We start from the raw sequence: 27,189 nt of genomic DNA, 5'->3' as shown, positions 1-27,189 counted from the left end.
TGCTATTTCTTCTTCTTCTGTAGTGGTCAATTCAAGGATTGGTTTGCGACAGCTACAATGGTAGCTTGTCTCCATTCTGTGGGTCTTTCAGCTTTTCTCTTCATTTCTTTATAGGTGTTACATCACACATCTTTCACGATTCGATCCATGTACCTCTGCCGTGGTCTTCCTCTTCCTCTTTTTCCCTTGACATATCCCTCTATGATTGTGTTCAGAAGTCCTTTATGTCTTAATAGATGGCCTGTAAATTGCACTCTTCTTTTAACAATGCAACTCCAGAAGCCTCTCTTCTCATCTGCTCTTTTCAGAACCACTTCGTTTGTGAACTTGAAGATACATTTTATTTTGAGCGTGTGTCTATAGCACCACATTTCAGAAGAATTAGCTTCTGGTCTTCCTCTGTCCAAGAGTCCATGATTCACACCCATAGCTTGCCACACTCCACACACATGATTTTAAAAATCTTTCCCTGATTTCAAGACTGATGCTCTTAGATGTTAAGATGTTTTTCTTCTCGTGAAAAGCAGCCTTTGCTTGAGCACTTCTGCCTTGCTCCTACCATCCCGGGTAATATTACTGCCCAGATAAGTAAATTTATCAACCTCAGCAAGCAGTTCATTGCCCACATGAACTTGGACTTCTACTTCATCTTTTTTGTTACTTAAAAACCGTCTTGATTGCAAATATTTTTATTCATATGACCAGTTTCGGTTCATTCAGGACCATCTTCAGATCTGTAAAAATAATGATACTAATTTACTATTTCACGGAAGCAAATCTTTTTCATCCTATCTAATCAACATCAAATGTACCAGAGCCTACCTGATATTTCAGTTACAGGAGTAACCCGTCCAAATCCAGCAGTTTTCACATGCTACGTCACATAAAATTGGTTGGCAGAGTGCACGTCATTTATATTAATTATAACACTATTACCGACAGGTGGCGTCTGGTACATTTGTTACATTCCATTTGCACATATTATATTCAGTAGATCTTTTTTTTATTAATTAAAAATACTTAATTAAACATGTAGATGTCAAGGTTAAAATCTGTACTTGTCAGCATTAATAAAAAACAGTAAAATTATCGTTTTTATACGATCTAAAAAAACATAGGGCGATTTATATATCTATGGTGATGGTGTGAACTTGTTTTCCTCTACGGTCTGCTTCCGTATTTCCCGCCATTTCGGTGTTGTGCCGCGGTCCGCTCAGTCGTCTGATGTCCAGCACCGCGAGCAAGAGGGCCGCACATGAGGGCCCCGTCAATGACGCCAGGCACTGCACGCGTCTTCCACCGCGCACCATCTCTCATCCCTTGGGCTGGATCTCCACACGCACCAGTTGTCATCTTAGTAGGTCGTCATAAATGCTAAAATAGGCGTTATGATTGAATTCGCTTTGCTCGTTGAGGATTAAATCCGGATCTTTATTTTTGTGGGTGTATATTTCAATTTCTTCCAAAATGTTAAGAAACCGTCCCTTATGGGCTCTATGCAGGAAGTCTAAACTGTGTTCAACGTTCGTGACTGAGTCCTTTGTCTAAGTAATCTATATGGTTGTTTTCTTCAAATTCCATGATTTAACACTAATAAAGAAAGATGGCAAGCATGAATTTAGCACATTCAGAAAACCTACGTGAACAGATCTCGTTATCAATGAGAGCTCTTGTCACCCACCGCAGTACAAATGGGCATATTTTACTTCGATGGTATACAGGCTACTAAGATTGCCACTAAGCCAACAGGAAGTAGAAACGGAGTTAAGTGTTTTAAAACAAGTGGCCGTAGCGAACGGATATACGTGTAAGCAGGTGATGAATATTTATAGGAAGATAAAGAAGAGGAACAAATAAAAGGAAGTCAAGTAGCAGTTAAGAGGAACAACAAGAAAAAAATGTAGCTCTCACTTACAATGGAAGAATTACAGATAAAATTGAAAGATGCTTTCGTAAATCCGACGTTAAAATAGGGTTCCGAACAAATAACACGTTAAAATTGAAGCTCCAGCATAGAATATGTAATAGTAGGAATAAATTTCAGGATTCAGGTGTATATAAGATCAAATGTAATGACTGCTGTAAACAATATATAGGGCAGACTGGTAGGAACTTTGAAACCAGATTCTGGGAGCACACCTACTCTCAAAACAAAACAGCTTTTGGGGCGCATATGGCTGCGACAAAGGACTCAGTCACGAACGTTGAACACAGTTTAGACTTCCTGCATAGAGCCCATAAGGGACGGTTTCTTAACATTTTGGAAGAAATTGAAATATACACCCACAAAAATAAAGATCCGGATTTAATCCTCAACGAGGAAAGCGAATTCAATCATAACGCCTATTTTAGCATTTATGACGACCTACTAAGATGACAACTGGTGCGTGTGGAGATCCAGCCCAAGGGATGAGAGATGGTGCGCGGTGGAAGACGCGTGCAGTGCCTGGCGTCGTTGACGGGGCCCTCCTGTGCGGCCCTCTTGCCTGCGGCAATGGACATCAGGCGACTGAGCGGACCGCGGCACAACACCGAAATGGCGGGAAATACGGAAGCAGACCATAGAGGAAAACAAGTTCACACCATCACCATAGATATATAAATCGCCCTATGTTTTTTTAGATCGTATAAAAACGATAATTTTACTGTTTTTTATTAATGCTGACAAGTACAGATTTTAACCTTGACATCTACATATTTTAATTAAGTATTTTTAATTAATAAAAAAGAGATACTGAATATAATATGTGCAAATGGAATGTAACAAACGTACCAAACGCCATCTGTCGGTAATAGTGTTATAATTAATATAAATGACGTGCACTCTGCCAACCAATTTTATGTGACGTAGCATGTGAAAACTGCTGGATTTGGACGGGTTACTCCTGTAACTGAAATATCAGGTATGCTCTGGTACATTTGATGTTGATTAGATAGGATGAAAAAGATTTGCTTCCGTGAAATAGTAAATTAGTATCATTATTTTTACAGATCTGAAGATGGTCCTGAATGAACCGAAACCGGTCATATGAATAAAAATATTTGCAATCAAGACGGTTTTTAAGTAACATTATAATTTCACTGATTGCTGTTGTCCCAAAAGACATCTTTTTTGTTTGCATGCCATTACTTTTGTTTTTGCTTTATTAATTCTCATATGATATTCTTCCCCTATGACTATGTATACACTCAAACTAATGAGTATTCTGTTACATTGTAAGAGAAAAACGAACATTGAAAGGAAATTCAATCATATGAAAGAAGCAATACTGTTTGGTGGGTTAGGGATGTAGGGAATATCAAATTATGATCAGCATATTTGAAACAGCACTACATCATCTACTTAGTATGATAATGATTGCGGTTTTAAGTGACTAAACTGCATAGTCATCACTTCCCTTTTCCCTTTTAAAAGCAGAAAAACCAAAACACTACGTATTATAAAAGTACCTTCGCGCATAACACTGCTTAAATAGGGTCAGGGTACAGAAATTTAATGTGATTGCATTATGAACAATAATTTTGAGTTAGACAAGTGGAACGATAGATGGAACAGTTAAGAAATATATGGATAGTCACATAATGGTACAGGAAATGGAAAGATTGTTTTATAACCACCTAGCTGGCCGTTGTGGCCGAGCGATTCTAGGCACTTCAGTCTGGAACCGCGCTGCAGCTACGCTCGCAGGTTCGAATCTTGCCTCAGGCACGGATGTGTGTGATGTCCTCAGGTTAGTTAGGTTTAAGTAGTTCTAAGTCTATGGGACTGATGACCTCAGATCTAAAGACCCACAGTGTTTAGAGCCATTTGAACCCCATAACCACCTAAAAATTAATTCCAGTACAATGAATAACTATGCATCAAACAGAAGGCCCAGAATTATGTTAAGATCATTCAAAGAAACTAAGATAGAGATGTAGAAGCTGAACATATACCCATAGAGGCTCCTCCACTCGCAAATACGAAAAAAGTATAGTTTTAAATTATTTGTTCAGTCCTATATAAAGGAAAACGTTCCTAAGGCGAAGGCTTTTACAGATAAGGTTGTAAAAGTGCATAAAAGTAAAAGAGTTTGAGCAGTTTAGTGGACTCACCGACATTTTTCTGATAGCCACTATATGGGAATGCTTGCGCTGATCCGGCTCCAGGCGGTCCAGCTCGACGCCAAACATTGCCTTCATGATGGTGCGCAGCGCACACACCATCAGCATGGGGTACACGTCGACCGTGGCGCCCGCTGTCTCTGCCAGCTTCCCACACAGGGAGACCCCGCTCTCGTTGAATGTTCCCATGAACTTCGCGAGCACCTGCGACATGGCAGTAGCACTCCTGATGGATAGCACATGTCTTCTTCAAGAATTAAGATGCATTATTAAGTGTTTGCCTACACCATTGTCATACTACTTTTCATTACACGCAGTACTACGACAAAAGCTTCTCGAAAGTAAAAGTAGAATAGTAACAAATGAAGTGATCACAGAATCGGAAAGGAACAATAATTTGGATGGCTCCTGTAACTGATGGGGTCTCCTTTCTATTCTACATGTTGTGAGGTATCACCTGCAGTTGTGTGTTGGGAATAGAAGAAAGTAGTCTAGTCCAGTAACAGTTAGTGCTTGTGACTACACTGTGACTTGAGGAAGTGGTTGGCAGAGAGAGAGGAGGGAGTAAGCATACGATACTAACAACTGTTGTCAGATTTGTTCCTGTCTCATACATATAAATTAGTATGAGTCTATCATGCCACATTTCAAGAATGTTTAAGACCCCCTGTGGTTCCATTACAGTTAATAATTGGCTGTGATAAAACTGGGTTTGCTGGGACAGTCGGATGGGGTGTCCTTGGACCTTCACAATCAGAGACTGTAGTAAAACAACAACAAAAATAACTGTTTAAGTACTATGCGAGACTACCCGGCTCAATTTGCACCTGAATGTAGTACTGAACCTTACGAGAACACTGACGTTAAGTGCAGGAACTAGCGCAGGTCGCCTGCATGTGGGGACAAAAACGTCACAATCCAAGATAAGGACAGCTTCCAGCCCCTATCAATATTATCATAATGTAACAACCCATAGCTCTCCCTTCCACCACCCAGTCCCTGTACACACTTCCCTCTCCAGCAATTAAGAGTACAGTAAGAAAATGAAAAGTTAGTAGCAACGCAGTATTTTAGCTGGCACTGAAATGTAACAGAGTATCACAAAGTAGCCCTAAAGTAGTCACCGAAACATTATAAAAACTCAAGGATAAAATATTAACATTTTTTGCAATACAGAAATTTGCCATCTCCTCCTGATAATTTCAACCATTACATAAATCCTCATGCCGTACCATGCAGCATTAAACATTTGTCATTTTCTGCTGGTGATGCTAATATGTACTGTCACACAGAGGAAACTACATGGCGCTTTGCAGAAATAGCCTACTAAACAGCAGAAATATACGTACGTATAGGTATGAAACGAGGGTTGCTATTCATTCAAGGTCACTCATATATTTAAGCGACTGCAAGCTAGACGCATTAATTGTATCTTGCAGTACAAGACGTTTGAAATCTTATGCTGACAATGCTAAGCAGACAAGGAAGTGACAGGTGTCACAAACAAACAGGCATTTGGAACTGTAGTATTGTAACAGCAGTATCTGACTGTGTATGTGGCATAACCTGACAGGAAGTTACGAATAGTTCTGAGTAGTTTCGATTCGTTCTGAGAATTCTCATTTTCATGTTACAATAACATTGTGTAAAGCAATGGTAGATAGCTGACGTGGTAACTGTCATTACCCAGCATGTTATTTAATGCCAACTCAGCGAGATATGCTTCGACGTAGTGTCAACGCACATGCGTAGAGTTCAATAAGTCTAATTATGATATTGAGTAAGTAAATTGAGACTTGTTCCACAATTTTGCGACTTTTTTCAACAAGCAAAAGCAAACCATCAGCAAGTCGAGACTTACCAAGTCGAGACTTGTTCCCTTAGTACAGTGGCTGTCAGTTGCTGTGCGGTGCCAGCTGTTGGGGATATGTGTTACTGAGGTATCTGCTACTAGGGGAGGGAAGGAGGATGTCCGGTACTGGGATTCTCAAAATTGAAATAGGATCGGGGCAGACGAGAGCGGGAGAAACAATCCTCTGGAGAATAGGGGGTGGATTATATAGGCTGATAATCTATACCTGAAAAAAGACTTGTTACGAAAGCTCGAGGAAACGTAACTGGAAGAACACTGTTAAGAATGAAATACTGGTTTGGGCTTGGTGGGAATGCTTCATTCTAATCACAAAAGTGATTTGATTTTCTTCATTACTCAACTGTGCGTTTTTGGTGTGAACCTAGGCGTCTGTATCTACAACCTTTCGGGTACGACGGGCAAACACACATAGCTGCAGGATCATTGTTTGCAGAAGAAATATTTATTCTGAAACAGGAGTTTTTCGGTCTCGAGAACGGTCAGAATACGCGAGCACACAGTGTGTTCCAAAATTCTACAAGAGACTGACTTCAGTGATATGGAAGTTCAGGTGTATGAGCCTGTACGTGAAAGAGCACGCTTTTCACGAGGGAGTAGCATCGAACTTCCTTTTTCCTCGCACAAACGTCTCGGTCAGATACAACTCCCAAAAGTCATCTGCAGTTGCACAGATGATTGCAACTAATATAACGCTTACAATAACACGTTTGTGAAATTAGGTCGCCTGGATGATGCCACGATTCTCGTATCTTTCCATTGCCAGTGTCATGATAGCTCCAGTTTCTTTAAGTTGTTCTTTGTTTATGAATTAAGTGAAAAGGATGACTGAGAGGAAATAGTGCTTGCTGATTGGCCGATTTTAAGCGCCTTTCTGGAAAACTTTTAGATTTGGTATTTCTGTCAGTTGGTTGCCGTGTTCCGGAGGGTAAATATATATTCTCGATACAGTTCGATGCTGTGAACACTTGGTTGTCTGCATAGGACACATTTAGAATTTTAAAGTAAGTGGTTTTGGTTCCAAACAGTAACAATAGTTGTTAGTAAAACGATTATTAGTGCTACGACCTTTCATAATTTTGCATTTAAATAACATGCAAAAATGATGGCTTAAGCCTAATTTTACATACTTGCAGCAACTTGCTCATTGAATGAGGGTTCTTTTGCCACTCAGGCTATTATTTATTTAAATTTTTCTATGTTTAAATCTTTTCTCATTTTCCATCTACGAGCACAAACCGTCAAAACATCAAGAACACCTAAAGTTTTGTAAATTAAAACGAAGGAAACACAAAATGTGAAGAAACTGCCATTTCTGACATATAGCAACTTATATAGACAATAACTGCAAAATGACTTAAAAAGCTGATATCGGATTTGAAAAGAAAGAGAAGTTTAAATAAACAAAATGAAGAGTGGGATAATGTGCCTCTGTCATTCAATAAATAATGGCTGTGGTACCTCCAATGGAGATAAAGATAAGCTTGTTTTAATTCTGGATGTGTTCCAAAGACAATCTTATGTTTTAATGGTCATTCATCTTACGGAATAGCATATCTTCGGTCCTTTCCAACAGTAGATATTATGACGAACACCAACTGCGAAAATAATGCCAGTAATGTGTCATGAAAAATATTAGACCCATCATGTAGTAGCATTGGCTGGGAAAAACGAACATGTGTTCGTAATTTTTAGTAAAGGTCGGATCAAGGTGTCCGGATTTTCAAAGTCGGAACACTAACTTTAATTCGAAGTAGAAAATGTAGGTAAATTATAAAAGGACCCCATAAATGACATCAGTAAGGATATGTAATTGTTCCTCAGCGACGCACTTATTATTAGTTTAGAATTATATTAATACCGTCAGATGCTCACGGGCGTTGATATATATCAACAGGGGCAGGTGCAAATGTGTGCCCCGACTGGGACTCGAACCCGGGATCTCCTGCTTACATGGCAGACGCTCTATTCATCTGAGCTAACGAGGGCACAGAGGATGGAGCGACTGCATGGACTATCTCGCACACACCTCCCGCGTTACTCACATTCTCACCTTGTATTAACACACATTACACTCATAGTGTCCCACCCAAACACACTCATTACTTTATTCAAAGTACCATAAGAGTTCGGGGAATTTGTGTGCATCCACACAGAAAAAGAAGGTCATGGCCGGTATCGCCAGATCTATATAGGAAAGAACAGACACCGTATCCATATAAGTATACAGTTATATATGGGTAATCTCTGCAATAGAGGAATGTTGTGTGATATTGAAGACCTGCAAACAATCAGTACTTGATGGGAAGACTGGCAGGTGATACTCAAGGTAACTAAACATAGAAATCATAGGCATCAATAGGAGAAAAAAGTACCACTGTTGTTTGACAAAAGGATGACCTAGTAATTACTGAAATACATTGTGATACAGATGCAGGTACTTGAAGGTGGTTCGACCAAAGAACTTTAGACTAGAGACAGCCGTTTAGAAGTCTTAAGGGAATCTAATTCATATACACCGAAGTTAAGTTGAAAAACACCAGTCCGCCCAAAATTTCGTTACTGCTCGTCAGTTTGCGATCCCTACCAAGCAGGGAGCATTGAACAGTCACACAAGACTTAATGAAGAGCTGTTCGGTTTGTCATGTCTTTGTTAAGTCGCCATGAGAGTATCACATAAACGCCCAACAAACTACTAAGAGAGTTGCCTCAGGAAACTCATGTGTCATATACTGTTTCCTTAACATTTCGAGAGTGGACTGTAACACTGTATGGCACATGGTTTTGTTACGTTGACTAACCCTGCTATGGCTGACCCACCTCAGACGTTACACAGAAATTATTTTATTGATAATAACTAATTAATGTTCTTAAATAGCCTATTAAAAACCGCGCTGCTGCTACGGTCGCAGGTTCGAATCCTGACTCGGGCATGGATGTGTGTGATATTCTTAGGTTAGTTAGGTTTAAATAGTTCTAAGTCTAAGGGACTGATGACCATTTGAACAATTTTTTAACCTATTAAGAATCACTGATTTAAACATATCATAGTTAAAATAAGAATAAGAGGATGTTACCACAGTATTTATTACAAAAATTCAAAGAAATTGCACAACAGGATCCGTACAATTACAACATTCAGTTGATCCTACTGGTTACACTAAGCTTAAGATTGGCATAATGCCTATCTTTTAATGCAAAAATCGCGTCCACCCTCCTTCATTTTGATGACAGGAACACTTAAATGGTTGATACTATCTAGCCTCTTGTAAAAACGTCCGCACTCATGGACGCTGACAACAGAGAGCTCAGAGAACAGTCTAGTGGAATAGTGAATTTATCAAGCAGTGGCATGTATATCACTATAAATTATATCACCATAAATCGTCAGGTGGAGAGCATGTATGCTGTGTCAATCTGTGGAAGGCTGCGGGCAGTGTGGAGACGAAGTACGATGTGAAGCGTGATTTTAACGACGCAACGGATGTGTGGTTGCATCAGCAAACTCCTATGTTTGAAATTGGTCAAATCAGAGTCCATTCATGAATTAAGACAATCTGCTTACATACTTGCGGGGAGCAGACGACTCAAATGTGCGGTCGTAAGTGAGCACTTTGGAATGCCTAAAGCTCTACGGAGAAGCACAGATTCGTCCCCCTGCTCACAGAGAAACAAAGTGATTCTGCTTCAAGCAGCACAATCAGCACTTTCGCAGACTAGGTTTAAGAGTGATCACTGGACACTTTGCTGGCAGTGTCTCAAACAATTAATATGTTCTATACCGACGTGTGTCCGCTGGACAAACAGTGGTTCACTAAAGTGAACTTTCAACTCAATTAACGACGGCCTTCTTTACAACCTGATTTCCTCCCATTCTTTCTAGACATGAAGCCACTGGATAACCTAGAGCAGTTCATACAAAAATGTTCTTGAAGCTTCTCAAACAATTTAAAGCAACATCCACATGAAGGGCCTAGCCATCACACAGCTTCCTGAAAACAGCGGTGGGAAATTGCTTTGCATTCTACAGGGGAAGATCTCTTAACCATTGACTCCTTTGCACCTACGTGGCGACAGGAGAGGTATTCTGGTGAGGCAGAAAAAACCTGCAGCTGGCTATTGTTTGATGGCTCTTTACTACCATCTTTCAGCTTTTCCCTGCACCCCTGATAAAGAGAGGCAGCGCTCGCTGGACCGCTCCACAGGACGGCTTTGTGGGGGGCTCTAAAAATTTTGTCCTTCAGCTGCTGAGAAAAAGCTCCCAGCTCACCTCTCACCCGCCTGAAGTTTCTTGCTTCCTCTTCCTCTCTCGTTTCCCTGTTGTTGTTGTGGTCTTCAGTCCTGAGACTGGTTTGATGCAGCTCTCCATGCTACTCCATCCTGTGTAAGCTTCTTTATCTCCCAGGACCTACTGCAGCCTACATCCTTCTGAATCTGTTTAGTGTATTCATCTCTTGGTCTCCCTCTACGACTCTTACCTCCACACTGCCCTCCAATACTAAATTTGTGATCCCTTGATGCCTCGGAACATTTACTATCAACCGGTCCCTTCTTCTTGTCAAGATGTGCCATAAACTTCTCCCCAATTCTATTCTCTACTTGTCTAAACTATTTATCGTCCATGTTTCACTTCTATACATGGCTACACTCCATACAAATACTTTCAGAAACGAATTCCTGACACTTAAATCTATACGCGATGTTAACAAATTTCTCTTCTTCAGAAACGCTTTCCTTGCCATTGCCAGTCTACATTTTATATCCTCTCTGCTTCGACCATGATCAGTTATTTTGCTCCCCAAATAGCGAAAATCCTCAGCATTACCCGACTTAATTCGAGTACATTCCATTATCCTAGTTTTGCTTTTGTTGATATTCATCTTATATCCTCCTGTCGACACACTGTCCATTCCGTTCAACTGCCCTTCCAACTCCTTTGCTGTCTCTGACAGAATTACAATGTCATCGGCGAACCTCAAAGTTTTTATTTCTTCTTCATGGATTTTAATACCCACTCCAAATTTTTCTTTTGCTTCCTTTATTACCTGCTCAATATATAGAGATTGAATAACATTGGGGAGAGGCTACAACCCTGTCTCTCTCCCTTCCCAACCACTGCTTCCCTTTCATGCCCCTCGACTCTTATAACTGCTATCTGCTTTCTGTACAAATTGTAAATAGCCTTTCGCTCTCTGTATTTTACCCCTGCCACTTTTAGAATTTAAAAGAGAGTATTCCAGTCAACATTGTCAAAAGCTTTCTCTAAGTCTAGAAATTCTAGAAACGTAGGTTTGCCTTTCCTTAATCTTTCTTCTAAGATAAGTCGTAAGGTGAATATTGCCTCGCGTGTTCCAATATTTCTACGGAATCCAAACTAATCTTCTCCAAGGTCGGCTTCTACAATTTTTTCCATTTGTCTGTAAAGAATTCGCGTTATTATTTTGCAGCTGTGACTTATTAAACTGATAGTTTGGTAATTTTCACATGTGTCAACACCTCCTTTCTTTGGGGTTAGAATTATTATATTCTTCTTGAAGTCTGAAGATATTTGTCCTGTCTCAAACATCTTGCTCACCAGATGGTAGAGTTTTGTCAGGACTGGCTCTCCCAAGGCCGTCAGTAGTTCTAATGGAATGTGGACTACTCCTGGAGACTTGTTTCGACTTAGGTCTTTCAGTGCTCTGTCAAATTCTTCACGCAGTATCATATCTCCCATTTCATCTTCATCTACATCCTCTTCCATTTCCATAATATTGTCCTCAAGTACATCGCCCTTGTTTAGACCCTCTGTATACCCCTTAGCCACCACAAAAATTACTTTTGTAAAGCACGCAGTACTACAGTTGTTAGTATGACGATGTCCATTATCAACCAGTATAATAAATAAACTGATAACCCCACATAACATTCTATCCCAAATGACATAAATATGTTTGTCTAATGGAACAAATTAATTACAATAATTGATCATGTAAGCAGGCGAAACACCGCTGCCCTTCAGTACGTTATACGACGAATGAAGAAGCCGAGACAGACCTCACCCCTCGAGTCTGACAGACACAAAACTGCTGAATTATATTTACACGTTGGAAGATCTGTAAATGAAACGACAGATATGATGGATTTCTGTTCTGTAACAACACTATACAGATGTATTCCGAGCTGTCTGCACAGAATTTCGGTGGATTTGTACAGTTCTCCGTAAGATTGCATCCGACTTAACAGTAGCTATTTATGGAGTAACAGGACAATCAAGAATGTCGGCACTAAGAAACCGGATACAAGGAAAAATTCATCAGTGAATTGGAGCAGACCAGTATGGATTTAAGAAAGGCATTAGAATGAGAGACGCAATTTAGCCATATGTGTCCTGCTAGAAGAAGACTAGAAATGAGTATAGGCATATTATTTCAGCTTCAGTCACTTGGAAAAGGCTTTAGAATATAGGGACTTGTAAATGATTTTCAAAAATACGAAAAAAATTCGGCTGGACTACAAGGATAGAATAATAAAACATCATGATCCCAAAATTATTATGACCAAAACAGAACAGGTTTGTCCTTTGCATCCATATTTTGTGTTTAATTACATCATGGAAGAAACTATAGGCACACTGAAGGGGCCACGGTAAAGAAAGATTTGTGTCATCGTGCTACCGACAAAGGCATCAGAGGCGAAGCAAAAACTCTGAATGGGGAAGGCTGGAGAGTGAAATCGGTTGTGCCCTTTTCGAAGGATCCATCCCAGCATTTTCCTCGCGCAGTTTAGGGAAACCACATAGAATCTAAGTCTCAATGGATGAAGGAGTCCGTTATGGAAAAAATTCCGGGAGCGGTACTAGAGAATGAAAGGCGTTCTCTTAATCTGCTCCTGAAAGTCCGAATACTGGATACATATGTCTTACGCAAAGCTTATTCCGTGGCCCACGTTTACCCGCTTCCCTCGATTATGGCGAAGAAATTGTCGGGTCGTTTCTTATCCAAGAGGCATTTATTTATCTTACAGTATGAGGTGGTCACGAAGCCTCGTTTCTTTCTTTTTGGGGGGGGGGGGCTGACTGTCATACGAAGGAAGACGAGACGGAGATGCTGTGAACTGTGTACTGTGTACTGTTTTGATGCAGACTCAAGGAACTCACACGTTCACGTCTCATTTATTTCTCTGTGTCCTTCCTGCTACTCTTGAACCCCCTATTGATGTTGGCCCAATAAATTATAAGTTAAAACACGTTTGCGACTTCTATCTTGCAGTGAGCTGTTTAGGGGCTGACATCTTATGGACACCTGTCCTCACCATGAAATTCCTGAAGACTCGATGGGAAGCAGTCCCTTGCCCGAATCTCGTTGAAAGAGAATCACCGCAAACTACCTGGACGATAGTTTGGTCCAATATCAATCTTCCGATTTTGACGATGTGCGTGGCGTCCTCGTGGTATAAAGTAGTAAATAACTTGATTCCAACGAACCAGTGACTTTTCCTTACTGGGCTTAGTGCAACGGGTTTGTGTAGTCGCTGTACGTCTCCCGATACGAAAGGGCATCGCTTTACTTGTGGAGGCCATAGTGCAAACCGGTCTTGGATCAGGACCCAATTGGCCTTCCTTACTCGATCGTCTGAGGCTGCACACACTACGGACATCATATTGTGCCCAGATTCTTCTTTCAAAAATGGTTCAAATGGCTCTGAGCACTACGGGACTTAACATCTATCGTCAACAGTCCCCTACAACTTAGAACTACTTAAACCTAACTAACCTAAGGACATCAGACAACACCCAGTCATCACGAGGCAGAGAAAATCCCTGACCCCGCCGGGAATCGAACCCGGGAACCCGGGTGCAGGAAGCGAGATCGCTACAGGACGACCACGAGTTGCGGACATTCTTCTTTCCTTCCACGGTCGAAAACCCATACAGTTATGTGGTTGCTGGGACACTTCGTTCATTATGTTGTAGAAGAGGAGGGGGGGGGGGGGGGAAGATCACATGAACTTCATGCAGTAGATGATCACTGCCTATTTGACATGTTTGCAAATACCTCGATATCGAGACCTCTTTGGCAACATGTTGAATCTTGCTTTCCATCGGCAAAGTGTTGGTTAATTTAATTTTTCTGATAAGTGTTTTTCTGTGTTATGTATGTTCCCATCTGATTTGCTTTGGCTTGTCCTCTCTGATTTCCCTATATCGTTTTGCGTGTTGACTCAGCATCGCTCCAGTTGTATTGTAAAATGTGTGTAGATGAAGTGTAGATACACATGAACGTCTACAATCCTTGCAATCAAATTAGGATGTTTTTTAGTTTGCTATTTCGAATGTAATCTGGCTTAGTTTTCCTTCTACTTTCAGATTATATAACAAACTATAAAAATAAATAAAAAATACAAAATTTAAAATCACTAAAAACCATATAAAATTGTTATATATCGTGTGAGCTTGGTAGTTCTCGTTTTTTGTTACCTTAATTAATTTTTTCTCCCATATGCAGCTGATATTACATGATGATTTGACTATGGTCTTCTGAAGTGTCATGATAGTACCAATTCATTCTGATAATACAAAAAAATATGGCGCAGTGGTTACGCATTTGCTTAGGAAGCAGGAGATCCCGGGTTCGAATCCCAGTCCGGTACACGTTTTCACTCTTCACCACTGATTCCGTGTAATGTTCCAATGGAGCTGACAGGAGTGATCCCCTCCCTTTCCTTTCTTTCCCCCCTCCAAGTTCAATTTACATATAACTGTTCGTGTATTGTTGGAAAGTGAATAATCAAAACGTTCTTGTCTGTTACAGGAACAACCTTCAATTTTGAGAAAACATATTCATGAAACATTTGAGCATTTATGGGGCATATGTCTCAATTTTACTGTCACAGACGCATGGCAGAAATTTTTTGTGTAGTGAGTGGACTATGTGAGGAAGATATTCTGTACAAAGTGACAGCCAGTCAAGGAATATTTTAGGTAGTTGGTTTAAAAAATTATTTTAAAGGCCCTGTGAAACCTTTATTCAAGTTTCTCCCAGAGCAACTTACGGTGCGCCCAAGTGACGCAAGTTGCCTGCCTTTCAGAACCGTGGCAGTTCTGTCCAGTTAAAGCTGTTAACAAGAGACGCCCCCACTCCTCTGCTCAAACTACTGGCGAATTCACTCCATTGGTTTCAGTCAATAGCGAGCATGTGATACAAGTCACGTGTGTGCCTCCCTCCCTAGTGATCCATACCTCGAGCAGAACAGATGTCTTTTTGGAAGGCAGAGCCTCTGGCTCTACATTCCATGTCCGGCCACCAACATCAGTTAACATGAACTGCCATCCCTTTCTGAGCCGTGCACGGCTCATGTTCCCGCCACCGTGTATTTTACACTCTGTTTTTAACGTACTTCCACCTCACTACGTTAGTTTAAATTACTATTGTTACTGAGTTGCTGCTTTGCTTGATCTTGAGCTGCGCTAGCAGCGCATATCGATATATTCCCTCTCGCAGTATCTTTGCTGGACTGCTATTACCCCCCCCCCCCCCCCCCCCCCCCAGTCGTTGTCTGTCGTAGGGGAGTTCGCGTCGCGACTTCGGATTGCGAGTTCGGGACTGCCAGTCGGTTGGAACGTGTCTCGACGGCAGTCTGGACCTGTCAGTTGCAATGCGGCAATAGTGCAGTTGGGTTGGAGTAGTGAGGTCTGCGTCGACATGGTTCGCCCGACCATCGCCGCCACGCATCACTTAGGCCGGGCCATGGTCTTCGGTCGGTGACACGTTTTGGCTCGCCGATCGTTAATGAGTCGGCTGTATGTGTATGTGCATCGATTCCCGATCTGTCTTCATGTGTGCTTAGTTATTGTTGGGTATCGTTCAGGTCTTCACGCAGTGTTTGCCAAGTTGTGTGTGAAGTTGGTGTGTTCGTGATTGACAAGTTATTTTAAATGTTTTCGGCGTATTGGCTCTAAGAGGTCGGTCGTCAGAGAGGGCGACGTGTGAATGGTTCTCTGAGCGCTTCTGGGCCCCTTCAGTTATCATCTTGTGGAACTTGGGTCAGTCCTTTCCTGGTGCAGGGATGTCGCTTATCCAGTGGGCGTGTTTACTCTGCATCAATTTTTGAGTTGTTTTGCGATTTTAGGCGCTCTATCTGTAGCTCTTTGTATATTGATGTGTAATTAAGCCCAATATTTAAGACTGAATACATAATAAGGACTGGTCTTTACTTCAGTTTCCCAACCAAAATAAATAAAGCACAGTACCCTAACCTTGCTCTCATGCATCTGGACAGTTTCCCTCTGTAGGAGGGTATTTGGGCTTTCCATCCAGGAAGATTAGGGTTCACGTCCCAGAAAGGGCATACACCATTTTCAATTTCCCACCAATTCCCACCAATAGGACAGCACAGGGAAGGGGAGGGGCAGCGGGAAGAGGGGATGGGGTGGAGGCAGGGACCCAAATGCCATGACGTCAATGGGGGAGAGAGTGGGGATGGGGTAATTAATTGAACAATTTAATTAATTTTAATATCAATTTGATATCAAAGGTACCCAGAGCCCCATACCCCACTACTCCTACTATTTTCTTTCACCTATTAGATTTGCCTTCTTTTAATAGCTGAAAAAGGACAGGACATAAGGCTCGGGTGTGTAAAACGAAACATAACCGATAGAAACAGCAAACACTGAAGCATACTAAAATGATTAACAATAATAAAAAGGCAAGTAATATTCTTAATGAACAGGTACAAATTCAAAACTTCAATGTATGAGTCGTCATGCAAATGTTATCTTTTCTGACAATAATAAGTCATTATATCAGTCTTTGAGTTAACGAAGTGGAGAGCATTTTTCAAACTGAGACAGGGTCTACAATTTTAATCGTTCATCTGCAGGTGTACTGAAAGTTAGAAATGTCAAAGTTACCTGACTTTCGTAGTTCGCTGTTAGGTAACAGACATCGCGAGGATCCAGTAAAAGGACAACATTTTCAACGGATGTGCATATAAACAATTTGCTAAACAGACTACATTCGTGGTTGTAAATTCAAATGAGGCAACGATTTTACTTGGACTGAATCTCTTCGAAGCTTTGGTCATCCACGGTCATATAGGACTGAGTGGAAAGTTAAACCAGCTGTTGCCAAAAGTATGACGAAATTTTTTCCGAAGCCCCAAGGAATATAAAACACTGAAGCCTAATGTGGTCTCAGAATTCTGTAAACAATGCAACATTCCTTTTGCACTAAAAGGTAAGGTTAACCAGGAACTAGACAGCCTTGAACAGAATGAGGATATTGAAGCCATAAACAGTAGCCAATGAGCAACAACAGTGGTAGCTGTACAGAAACCAAAGAACTCTCTTTGCACCTTTGGAGATTTCAAAGCTCCTGTTAATTCTCAATCTATTATTTATTCTAATTCTATTTCAAAGCCAGAAGAACTGATGAAAAATTACTTTGTCAATCTGGACCTTAAAGAAATATATTTGTAAATCCTTCTGGACGAAAACCGATACTCCATTTGTTGCCTGTCATTACAAAAGGCTACCCTTCGGAATAGCCAGCTCATCGTCTTTATTCCACTGACATTGAGAACAATTAATTCGGAAAAGCTTCAAACGTTGTGAACTACTTTGACGAAATTATGACACAACGCAGCAGGGAACACTTCCAAACTCTGAAAACTGTTTCCAAAATTCTACAAGTGGCAATCTGAAATGCAACAGGGACAAATGCATCTTCGTTCATCGTGAAGAGCAGTGCTTGAATTACATACTGGCTGCAAACGGCATCAAGTCGATGCCGCACCGTGCTATTTCAGGACATACAGAACTTTCGGAGGTATCCCAGATTCGGTTTCTGAACCACTTCACAATATCAAACTTAAGGGCACCAAATAGAACTGGAACCATGAATGCCAACACGCTTTTAACAAATATAACATTGTTAGCTTGAAACCAAATGTATTACAACATATGACCCAAGCAAAACACTCACATTTGCTGGCCAATGTTTCACACTGTGCCATAGGGGACCATTCTATCGAATCGGCATCATGGTTCCTAACGATCAGTTTGAGTTTGTTTCATAGGTTCTGACAGTGGCACAATGAAATTACAGTCAGGTCAGGAAGGGAGGCTCTCTCAGTTATATTTGCAGTCAAGAAATTGGAAATTTTAGAATTACAATTTACATACATAAATACATCGTCCTCACACACCGTAAACCTTAAGTGGTTATCTTTGGAACAAACAATACTGCCCCTCCATGGACAAGTCGACGTTCGTTGTGCAGAAAGCTACTTCTGTCGAATTACGACTACGAAATTGCTTGCTGAAAAATAGTGCCTCCGAATTATTTATGTGAATAGTCTTTAAGCTTTTTAAATAAAATAAACTTTATTAACATTCTATATCTCTATTCTTCAAGTCTAAATAATCCCCCTGGTGACAAACAAATTTCTCCAAATGAGAACCCAGTTTGTTGATTCTATTACTGTAGAAAGTTTGACTTTGTTGAAGGAGCCGGAACTTCAGGTCTGCTTGCACTGCTCCATCACTATCAAAGTGAAGTCGTCGAAGGTGTAAGGTGTCCAGATTTTACAGACATTACATGAAGTTATCCAGAACGACAGGACGATAGATTATGAGATCCTTAGAAAATGATAATTATTTTACACGTTCCTTGAAGTGTCCATTTTCGCAGCAGCTGTATACAAATTGCAGATGTTTCAAAGAAATTGCCTTTTTTGCATTCTGCACATCGACATTTTTATTTTTATTTATACACCCAGACGCGTTTCGCCTTTTTTACACGCGGTACAAAGAACATAGCATGGAAATATGGAACGAGCCACTCAACTTTTGCAGAACATTTGAGAGAAAATAGCCACAAACCTACTACAAGAGAAAATGATATGAAAATAATTAGAATAAATAATTAATGACATCTCCTAATATTAGAGGAAAATTATCATGTATACACAACAAAGGCTGAACAGAAACAACTACTAAATGACCAAGCAAATATGACTAACAACTCACTGTTTACACTGATTGATCATATAATAGACAGAAACCCCAACAAATGATTACACTTTTCATTCCTCTCATAAGTATACACAGGAAAATATAATAATAATAACAGTTACTATTGTTGTTAAGAATAGATAAATGATTAAATAATAGTAATAAAAATGAAATAAATAATTTTATAAGAAAAATCTCTCTCCCTCTCTAATAACCCCCCCCCCCCCCACACACACACAAAACAATTGAATGCAGAAAACTGAGAATGTTGATAATACTTAGAAAAACAAATGAAACTCTGTATTAAAAAAATGGCAGTTACAGTGATGTGTAATGTAAATAGTGAACTGAAAGTGAACTGTAAGATGTCCACCTTGTTGCCAGATGAGAAAAAGCAGTTTGCTTAGATGCAATGAATTAGAAGTTACATGTAAGTATCTTTCCATTTCATAAAAAAACGTTAAGGAACTGTATTTAAATCTATAGTCTAGTTGTGAATGCATAACCTACGTGTAAAATTGGACAAATCGTGTAATATTTCAGGACACCCGCTGAAAATGCCTTGTAAAAAAGGCGAAACGCGTCTGGGTGCATAAATAAAAATAAAAATTTCTATGTCCACCTGGTTTTCTGTGAAACAACTGCAACTGATAATTATGTTATATCAACAAAAGCAATTGCAGTTAATCTCATGTACTTAAAAACTACAAAACAATATCTACCAAGATATGGACTGGCATGAACAAACAAGTTAAAGTGAAACGCATTTTGGAAATGAACCAGGCAAGTGGTTAATGATATATAATTCACATTTAGCATAGAAAGGGATAAGGCCTTAACAATACATTATTCCTATTAACATAAATAAGGACAGGACCAAGGGGAAGTGGCTGCATGTCATTAACAGGGCTAGGTTGGGACCCAGCAAGGAAAGAAAAACGTTTATTCATAGCGAGACGGTGATCGGCTGAAGCCACACTCAGCGATGCAGACACGACACAGTGGGGAGATCCCCATTATATAAACGCATTCTGAGACCTTAAATTAAGGCTCTATCTCTTTCATCTTGTGGTGAACCGCACAGTGTGTGGAAATAAGTGAGGACATTAAGAGCTTTGATTTCTGCGAAGTGCAAGAATTTTTGTGGGCAAAGAAATTGTGCATTTTGCTCCAACCCACAGCGAATGTGCAATGGCCATTATTTCGACTAGGAAAAGATTAACGTTCTATGGAACGTAGGAAAAGTTGTGACTGAGTTAATTCAGTCAAGGCCAGAGTAGGGAATTAGTGATTCAGCTCCAGCACAGAGACAACGCCGTTGCAGATGCTGCTTGGTAAAGTACCATCACACAACAGTAGATATTGAGTCTAGATTTCGCTCACTCCAACTTGCATATGCTTTGACCATTGAATGTCAAAAGCAAGGATACTAATCTACCCTCACTACGAGTACATGAGAGTTTTTTTCATTGGTTCTAAAAGTAAATTTATTCCCCACCACCTCAGTGCATTGACCAGCTACGACAATGTAGATTTAAATAAGCTGATGAGGATTTTTAATAATCATTCCTATCCATGATAAAAAAAATTCATGTGTAGAGATAACGATTTTAATATTCGTCATTTCAATGTCCAAGAATTAAATATTTTGTTATTGAGTGTCAAAAGTAATTGAACATGACTGTTGTTTATCACTTGATCCCTGAAAGCAACAGTTGATGAATTATATGTAGAAAGAAAAGGGAATAGCTGTGTTGTCTTTCTAGAATAGACCCCAAACGTCCACTTTTATAAATGCACGCCTTCTAAGTACATGACAGCAGCATTTCTAATGATTTAGTTACGATTGGCACCTGATATTTGCTGCCTTACAGGACAAGGGTCATATTCGTTTAGAAATTCTGTTTGACATCCTGGGCTTGAGAACACAGTTCAGATGTTTTGTTCAATTGCACAGTAAGTGGTAAGCTAAGTTTGCACAGATCATTGCAGTCACAAAGGTCGGATGTACGGCAGACACAAAGGTCGGATGTACGGCAATGTTATTCTTGAAGTTTTGGAATCAGATGAAAATTTGATGGAGCCAGTTCGGACTGTGTGGATGATGAGCGGTGACAGTGAACACAAGGCGTGGGATTGTTGGAGACGTCGCAGCGCTCATGTGTGGTCTAGCTTAGTCATGTTGAACGATAGGGTGGCCCATGTGTGGTCGAACTCTAAACTCGTTTACAGAACGCTGTTTTTCATGCGCCGACATAGTTGCATTGGTCACCGTCATGTTGCACGCTATTATTCGGAGCCCTCTAGACACAGAACACTGTATAGCATAGCCTCTGGTAAAAAAGGGTATAAATAAGTTATCGATACTCAGCAGTGGAAGCGTGATCTGCGCTCTCAGAATATCAATTTATATTATGATTTTTGTCCTTTTGTAGAAGAAGAAAAAGTGTATTTTTTTGTTTCTTTGTCTTATCGATTCTGGTGTTCTAGCTGATGGACGCTTATTGTTCATGCTCTGTTACTGATACAAATAATAATAGTATTTTATTCAATATATATGAAATTAATTATGCTAATATGTGTTTTTGTCAGTACCGAGTACCCATCCTGCATATGATTCAGTTATGTAATAATTAAATGTTGCTCTGGCCATTTTATGTAGGCTCATCATTGTAGCGACGCCATTGATGACACAAACCATGTAAGTTCTTTTAATGGCCACTCAATGCTAAAAGTATAAAAAAGAATAATCTCAATAAACTGAAATGGCGTCTTTTAATTTTTTCCAATTCCTATTAGGCCAGACGTACATAAATGTTTACGCTCCCATTACGAGTAGGCATCTATCCTGGAGTATCAAGCCCTACAGAAAAAATAATTAAGTATTGTGTTTAACGGATTATCGCGTAATATCAATGAAAGGTTTTTAATCCATCGTGAGTAAGAAGGATGTCTTTACGATGGGATACGTATGATATTTCTGGCGATAACGCTCTGAGGAAAATCAGGCGTGGCTTTTAACAAAAATTTCATACAATAGGAATAACGGCGCAGTTTTCGTTGTATGAAGCAGTATTCGATTTAAATTCATTTTAAAAATTACGCGGTAACTGCAGATATGTAGACCTGAAGAATAAAGACGTAGAATGTTAATAATATTTGTTTTATTGAAAAAGCTTTAAAAGTTTTCACATAAAAGATTAAAGGCAATATTTTTCAGCACCCCCTCGTATATTGAGGTCCACAGCATATAACGCGAATGCAGATTTGCGTTCATCAACAACGCAGATTTGGCGTTGTTTGCCAGTAGGGCAGGACATAAAGTTTAACTCATCAGCTGGTCTTTGTTTCCCAACAGATATTAGTAGTCATGACACTACAGAGAATTCCAAGTACACTCTAATTTAAGTGCCAAATAGGAGTCTAAAGGTCCTATTTTCTCTAAGATCAGATCAAACAGTGTATGCAAACGGAGTGGCTTAATGATAAGTAGTAACTTAATCAGCCAGAGATTAAATCCTACTGGAGTATGAAGAATTCACCTAAGCGGACGAAGACTTTATTCTGCTACATTCACAATCAAACAAGGCATGAGTGGTTATCCCCACAGTGCTTAAATCTAAGATACCACAGATGCTACGTCAAAGGCAATGGAATATAGTTTGTACGAAACACAATGCCAGAGAGCGCTGAAACTGGAAAAATATTGACAAAGACTTTGAACTGATGTGGCACTAATGCCACTTGTGTCAAAAATACCAGTCAGCTCCGTCTGGACACTATTTTACGTGGCCACAGGCATGATGACCCCGTAACATCTGCATTTCGATTTTGGGGGACCATTTCTCGGACGCTACTGGCTCATCTCATTGATACGTTCTCCAAATTTAGATCTGTGATACAGATGTCATCGATTTTTTCAATAAAGGCTATTCAAGCTTTGTTGAAGTCCTAATCTATTGAAGGAATGCCGAAATCTATTGTCACTGTCAATGGCTCACAATTTTTTCCCAGGAATTTAAACTACAGGGTTTTTCAAAGTGAATGCCTGATTTTCGTTGGTAATAACTACGAAACATGGGACATGCCGCCTAGGATATGTGTGTTGTTTCAATAAACGTGGCCTAGAGTTACAGAAAATCATCCTTAGACGTCAGTCAATGTGTCTTGTCTATTTGCAGCCAGTCAGGAGTAATATAGCGTCCACTCATCAGAAGGCATTTGTAGTGCTGCAGTTTGCGAAGAGTGAGTCAATGACTTCGGTCCAGTGTATTTTTTATTGCCGTTCTGGCATTGATTGGTCAGCATTCAAAAACATTCGTCGTTGGTATCGCCAGTTTGAAGAGACAATATGCTTTCGGAAAGGTAAGAGTCTATCTCGACCTTGGATGAGAAAACACAGTGACTGGAAAGAGCTATTTTCAAATGCTGCAGTATTGGATTTTTCCAAAACTTCAAGAGGACTCCGATGATTTCATTGCCCATCTGGATGGAGCTCCACCACACTGCCACAACAACATAAGTCGGTTTGTGAAAGACACTCTCCCTCAACGTTGGATAGAGCACACGGAGCCCCAAGGTACTAACCTGCATTCTTGCCCTCCAAGATCGCCAGATATGACCCCATGTGACTTTTTTCTTGTGGAGATAAGTAAAGGAATGTGTGTTCATTTTCCCTTTATCTCTTGAAAAAGAAGTGAATAACAAAATAACAGCCACCTTCATGTCTGTAAAAGCAGATAAAAGAAGAATTTAGCTATATGTACACACACCAAATGTGCTGGCAAGCAAGGAAGCAGGACACCAATGAAGTGAGCCAGCTTCATCGGTGCACCTCCCCTTTTCCAGGAGAGGGATGTTGTTTACCAATCAAGAGCTATGCAGCGCGTGCCACGAGGGATCGCCACCACACAGCCACAGACATTCATTCACCTGGCGCCCCTCATTTCTGTGCAGTTGCCCCCACATAGCGCTCACAAATTGTAAAGACATTGCTTTTCCCGAAAGTCGACAATTTTTTTTTCTTTTGTGCGTTACCTTGTCATAGTACGTATGTATCATTGATTTCAACTATTCTTTATTTGTTAATACGTTACATTGTTTCTTCATTCATTTCACAACTGTTTTATATTTTATATTGTACGAATATGAATGTTCTGGTTTTATATGGTTTGTAAATCTTTGGTTAGGGTATGAGAAGTACCGTGTCAGAGAGAGAGCGAACGACTATCGATAGAGAGGGTGCGGGTCGAGAAACGTTGCAAAGTTCGTCGTGAAAGACGGTCATACGCAGACCAACAATTAATTACAGTGCGTCCGCTGTGTTAATAGGAGGTCGTGCATTATTACGTGAACAGTAAAACTTGTAAAGTATATCGAGTGTTTGCGGTGACGATTTTACGCATTGTGCGAACTTGTGACAATTAACCGTGAACCAGACACTATTGTCGTGTGGAGACACTAACTGTTAGAATTGCGTGGAAGTAGAACGAACCGAAATGATAATCAAAAGAATTGTGATTTGATCAGGAAACATTTACTACGTAATCCAAACTGTCTTAAAGACGACGACGTAAATTGAACTGATGTTTAACGGGCTGTTATAGTGATACACAGATGCACTGATGTGACTGTTTTCCTGTGGCAACACGGTGAAAGAACAGTCCGCGCATAACTGGCTATATATCGTAAATACTAAAGATATGGCATAGTTCCGTCCTACCCGCACCGCATGATTAATAAACTTTAAATAATAAAACGTCACGCGTAACGACAACGCACACACTGCAACTATTACTGCCTCGCCAGTGCTGCCAGCTGATTCGACTACAACGGAGACGTGGACCACAGCCGCAACTGGAATATTAATGAAACAGGAGGAACCATCATTATCTTCACGCCACGAACCAAGTTTAATTTCATACATCGTCCACGCGGACCACCGCTGACGTCATCGCACTGCCTGCAGCAACAGTTAAGACATTAAAAGAAAATTATTACGCTCTCTCTCATTTCAAAATTAAAGGCAATTGCAGTTAAATTATCTATTTTAAAAATACTGTCACAATATCAAGGTTCAATTTTGTTTACTTCCAATAAATATTCTTTTCATTATTTCGTCTTGTTGACAGTGTTGAAAACCCGCCAAATTAAAGTTCAATTAATAATTTTCTTTCAAAATTCTTCTCAAACATTTTGCTGCTCATCATAACTTTTTTTTAATGTTTGTGTGTAACTTCTTTTGGAGGGAGCACATATTTTATTTTTGTGCAGTAAAATTAGCTACCATAAAATTACATATATTACCAGCTGATGCTGCCCACCATTACTACTTGAAAACTGACCAATAGTATTTTTCCACCTGTTTTCTCATCGGCTGTCAGCTTCAAAACAAAATTACATATTTCGTGGGCATCTAGCAGATGACTATGCAGGCCGCACCAATATTTTTTTTTTACTTTTGCAGGTTTACTGGAATTATATTGACTTTAGTTGTTCATTTGGCCCCCGTTAAAGTGATTTATGGCATCTATATAATAATTGTACTGAATTACCTAATTTATTTTTTTATGATGTAAACATTGGCATACCATGTTTAGATTAAAATTGACGTCTTGTTGGCTCCACGTAAGATTCTGCACGTTCTGACAAAGACTATGCCATTTTGTTTTCTTCCATGACTAACAGGGGTAGTCAGATTCCTTGTATAGTTCATGTTTTAATATTTAAAAGTTTTTTTTTAATGAGTAGAGAACCAGCTTCTTTACAAAATCCAGACCTCTTTCAGCTTCTGCACCACTTCCTTCAGCTTATCGTACATTGGAATATAGTGTGGACAGCTGTCACAAAGGGCGCTATCGATCATAGACTGCATGGCTATTACCTTGTGTGGCCAGACATGGAAATCCGTTAACTGACAGGCACAACTGTGGACACTCACGCACTGATGTACCAGTAGTTATAGTCAGGGGTGCCCATGGTCTTTACATTTAACTGATACTTAACGTGGAGTAGGAGCCGCTGCCCTCGCAATCATTATTTTTGTATTACTATTACTACCTACTACTACATTCATGCTCATAAATTAAGGATAATTGCAGAATGCTGTGCCACACAACGTGTCACTACACAAAACCGGCGCTAATAGCATAGGAACATGTGGAACACACAAAAGTCCACGGTATCGGTGATAAATTGAGAAAACCGTCCCGAAACACATGTGATACAAAACGCCACTGTTTTCTGCGCATGTACCCCGACAACAATATGGGATATGATCACCATGCACACGTACACAGGCCGCACAATGGGTTGGCATACTCTGGATCAGGTGGTCGAGCAGTTGCTGTGATATAGCCTCCCATTCTTGCACCAGTGCCATGTCTGAGCTCCTGAAGTGTCGTAGGGGTTTGAAGACGTGCAGCAAAACGTCGACTGAGAGCATCCCAGACGTGCTCGATGGGGTTTAGGTCTGGAGAACAGGCAGGCCACTCCATTCGCCTGATATCTTCTGTTTCAAGGTACTCCTCCACTATAGCAGGTCGGCGGGGCTGTTCATTATCATCCATCAGGAGGAAGGTGGGACCCAATGCTCGCCCGAAAAGGCGAACATACTGGTGCAAAATGATGCCCCGATACATGTGATCTGTTACAGTTCCTCTGTCAAAGACATGCTGGGGTGTACGTGTACAATCATAATCTCACCCCACACCATCAAACCACGACCTCCATACAGGTCTCTTTGAAGGACATTAGGAGGTTGGTGTCTGGTTACTGGTTCACGCCAGATGAAAACCCGGCGAGAATCACTGTTCACACCATACCTGGACTTGTCCGTGAACATTACCTGAGAACACTGTTCCAATGACCATGCGCTGCGTTCTTGACACCATGCTTTACGTGTTCTCCTGTGACCAGGGGTCAGTGGAATGCACCTTTCAGGTCTCCGGGTGAATAAACCATGTCTGTTCAGTCGTCTGTAGACTGTGTGTCTGGAGACAACTGGTCCAGTGGCTGCGGTAAGATCCCAAGCAAGGCTGCTTGCAGTACTCCGTGGCCGTCTGCGGGCACTGATGGTGAGATATCGGTCTTCTTGTGGTGTTGTACACTGTGGACGTCCCGTACTGTAGTGCCTGGACACGTTTCCTATCGGCTGGAAATCGTTGCCATGATCTTGAGGTCACACTTTTGGCACACGGGTGGCCCGTGCTACGACCTG

At 40.5% G+C, this 27,189-nt stretch overlaps 1 protein-coding gene across 1 annotated transcript in view; it reads right to left on the bottom strand.

Moving 5' to 3' along the window:
• LOC126355650 (cytochrome P450 4C1-like) overlaps nucleotides 1–27,189 on the bottom strand; it is a 106,266-nt gene that overhangs the window by 42,974 nt on the left and 36,103 nt on the right. Inside the window, exon 3 of the mRNA XM_050006014.1 lies at nucleotides 4,096–4,308. Within this exon, the coding sequence (XP_049861971.1) occupies nucleotides 4,096–4,308 (213 nt within the window). The remainder of the gene's footprint in view (nucleotides 1–4,095; nucleotides 4,309–27,189) is intronic.

Source organism: Schistocerca gregaria, chromosome 3 (genome assembly GCF_023897955.1).
Source record: "Schistocerca gregaria isolate iqSchGreg1 chromosome 3, iqSchGreg1.2, whole genome shotgun sequence".
NCBI lineage: Eukaryota > Metazoa > Arthropoda > Insecta > Orthoptera > Acrididae > Schistocerca > Schistocerca gregaria.
Note: the sequence above shows the minus strand (reverse complement) of the source record. Positions and strands in the feature narration are given on the sequence as shown.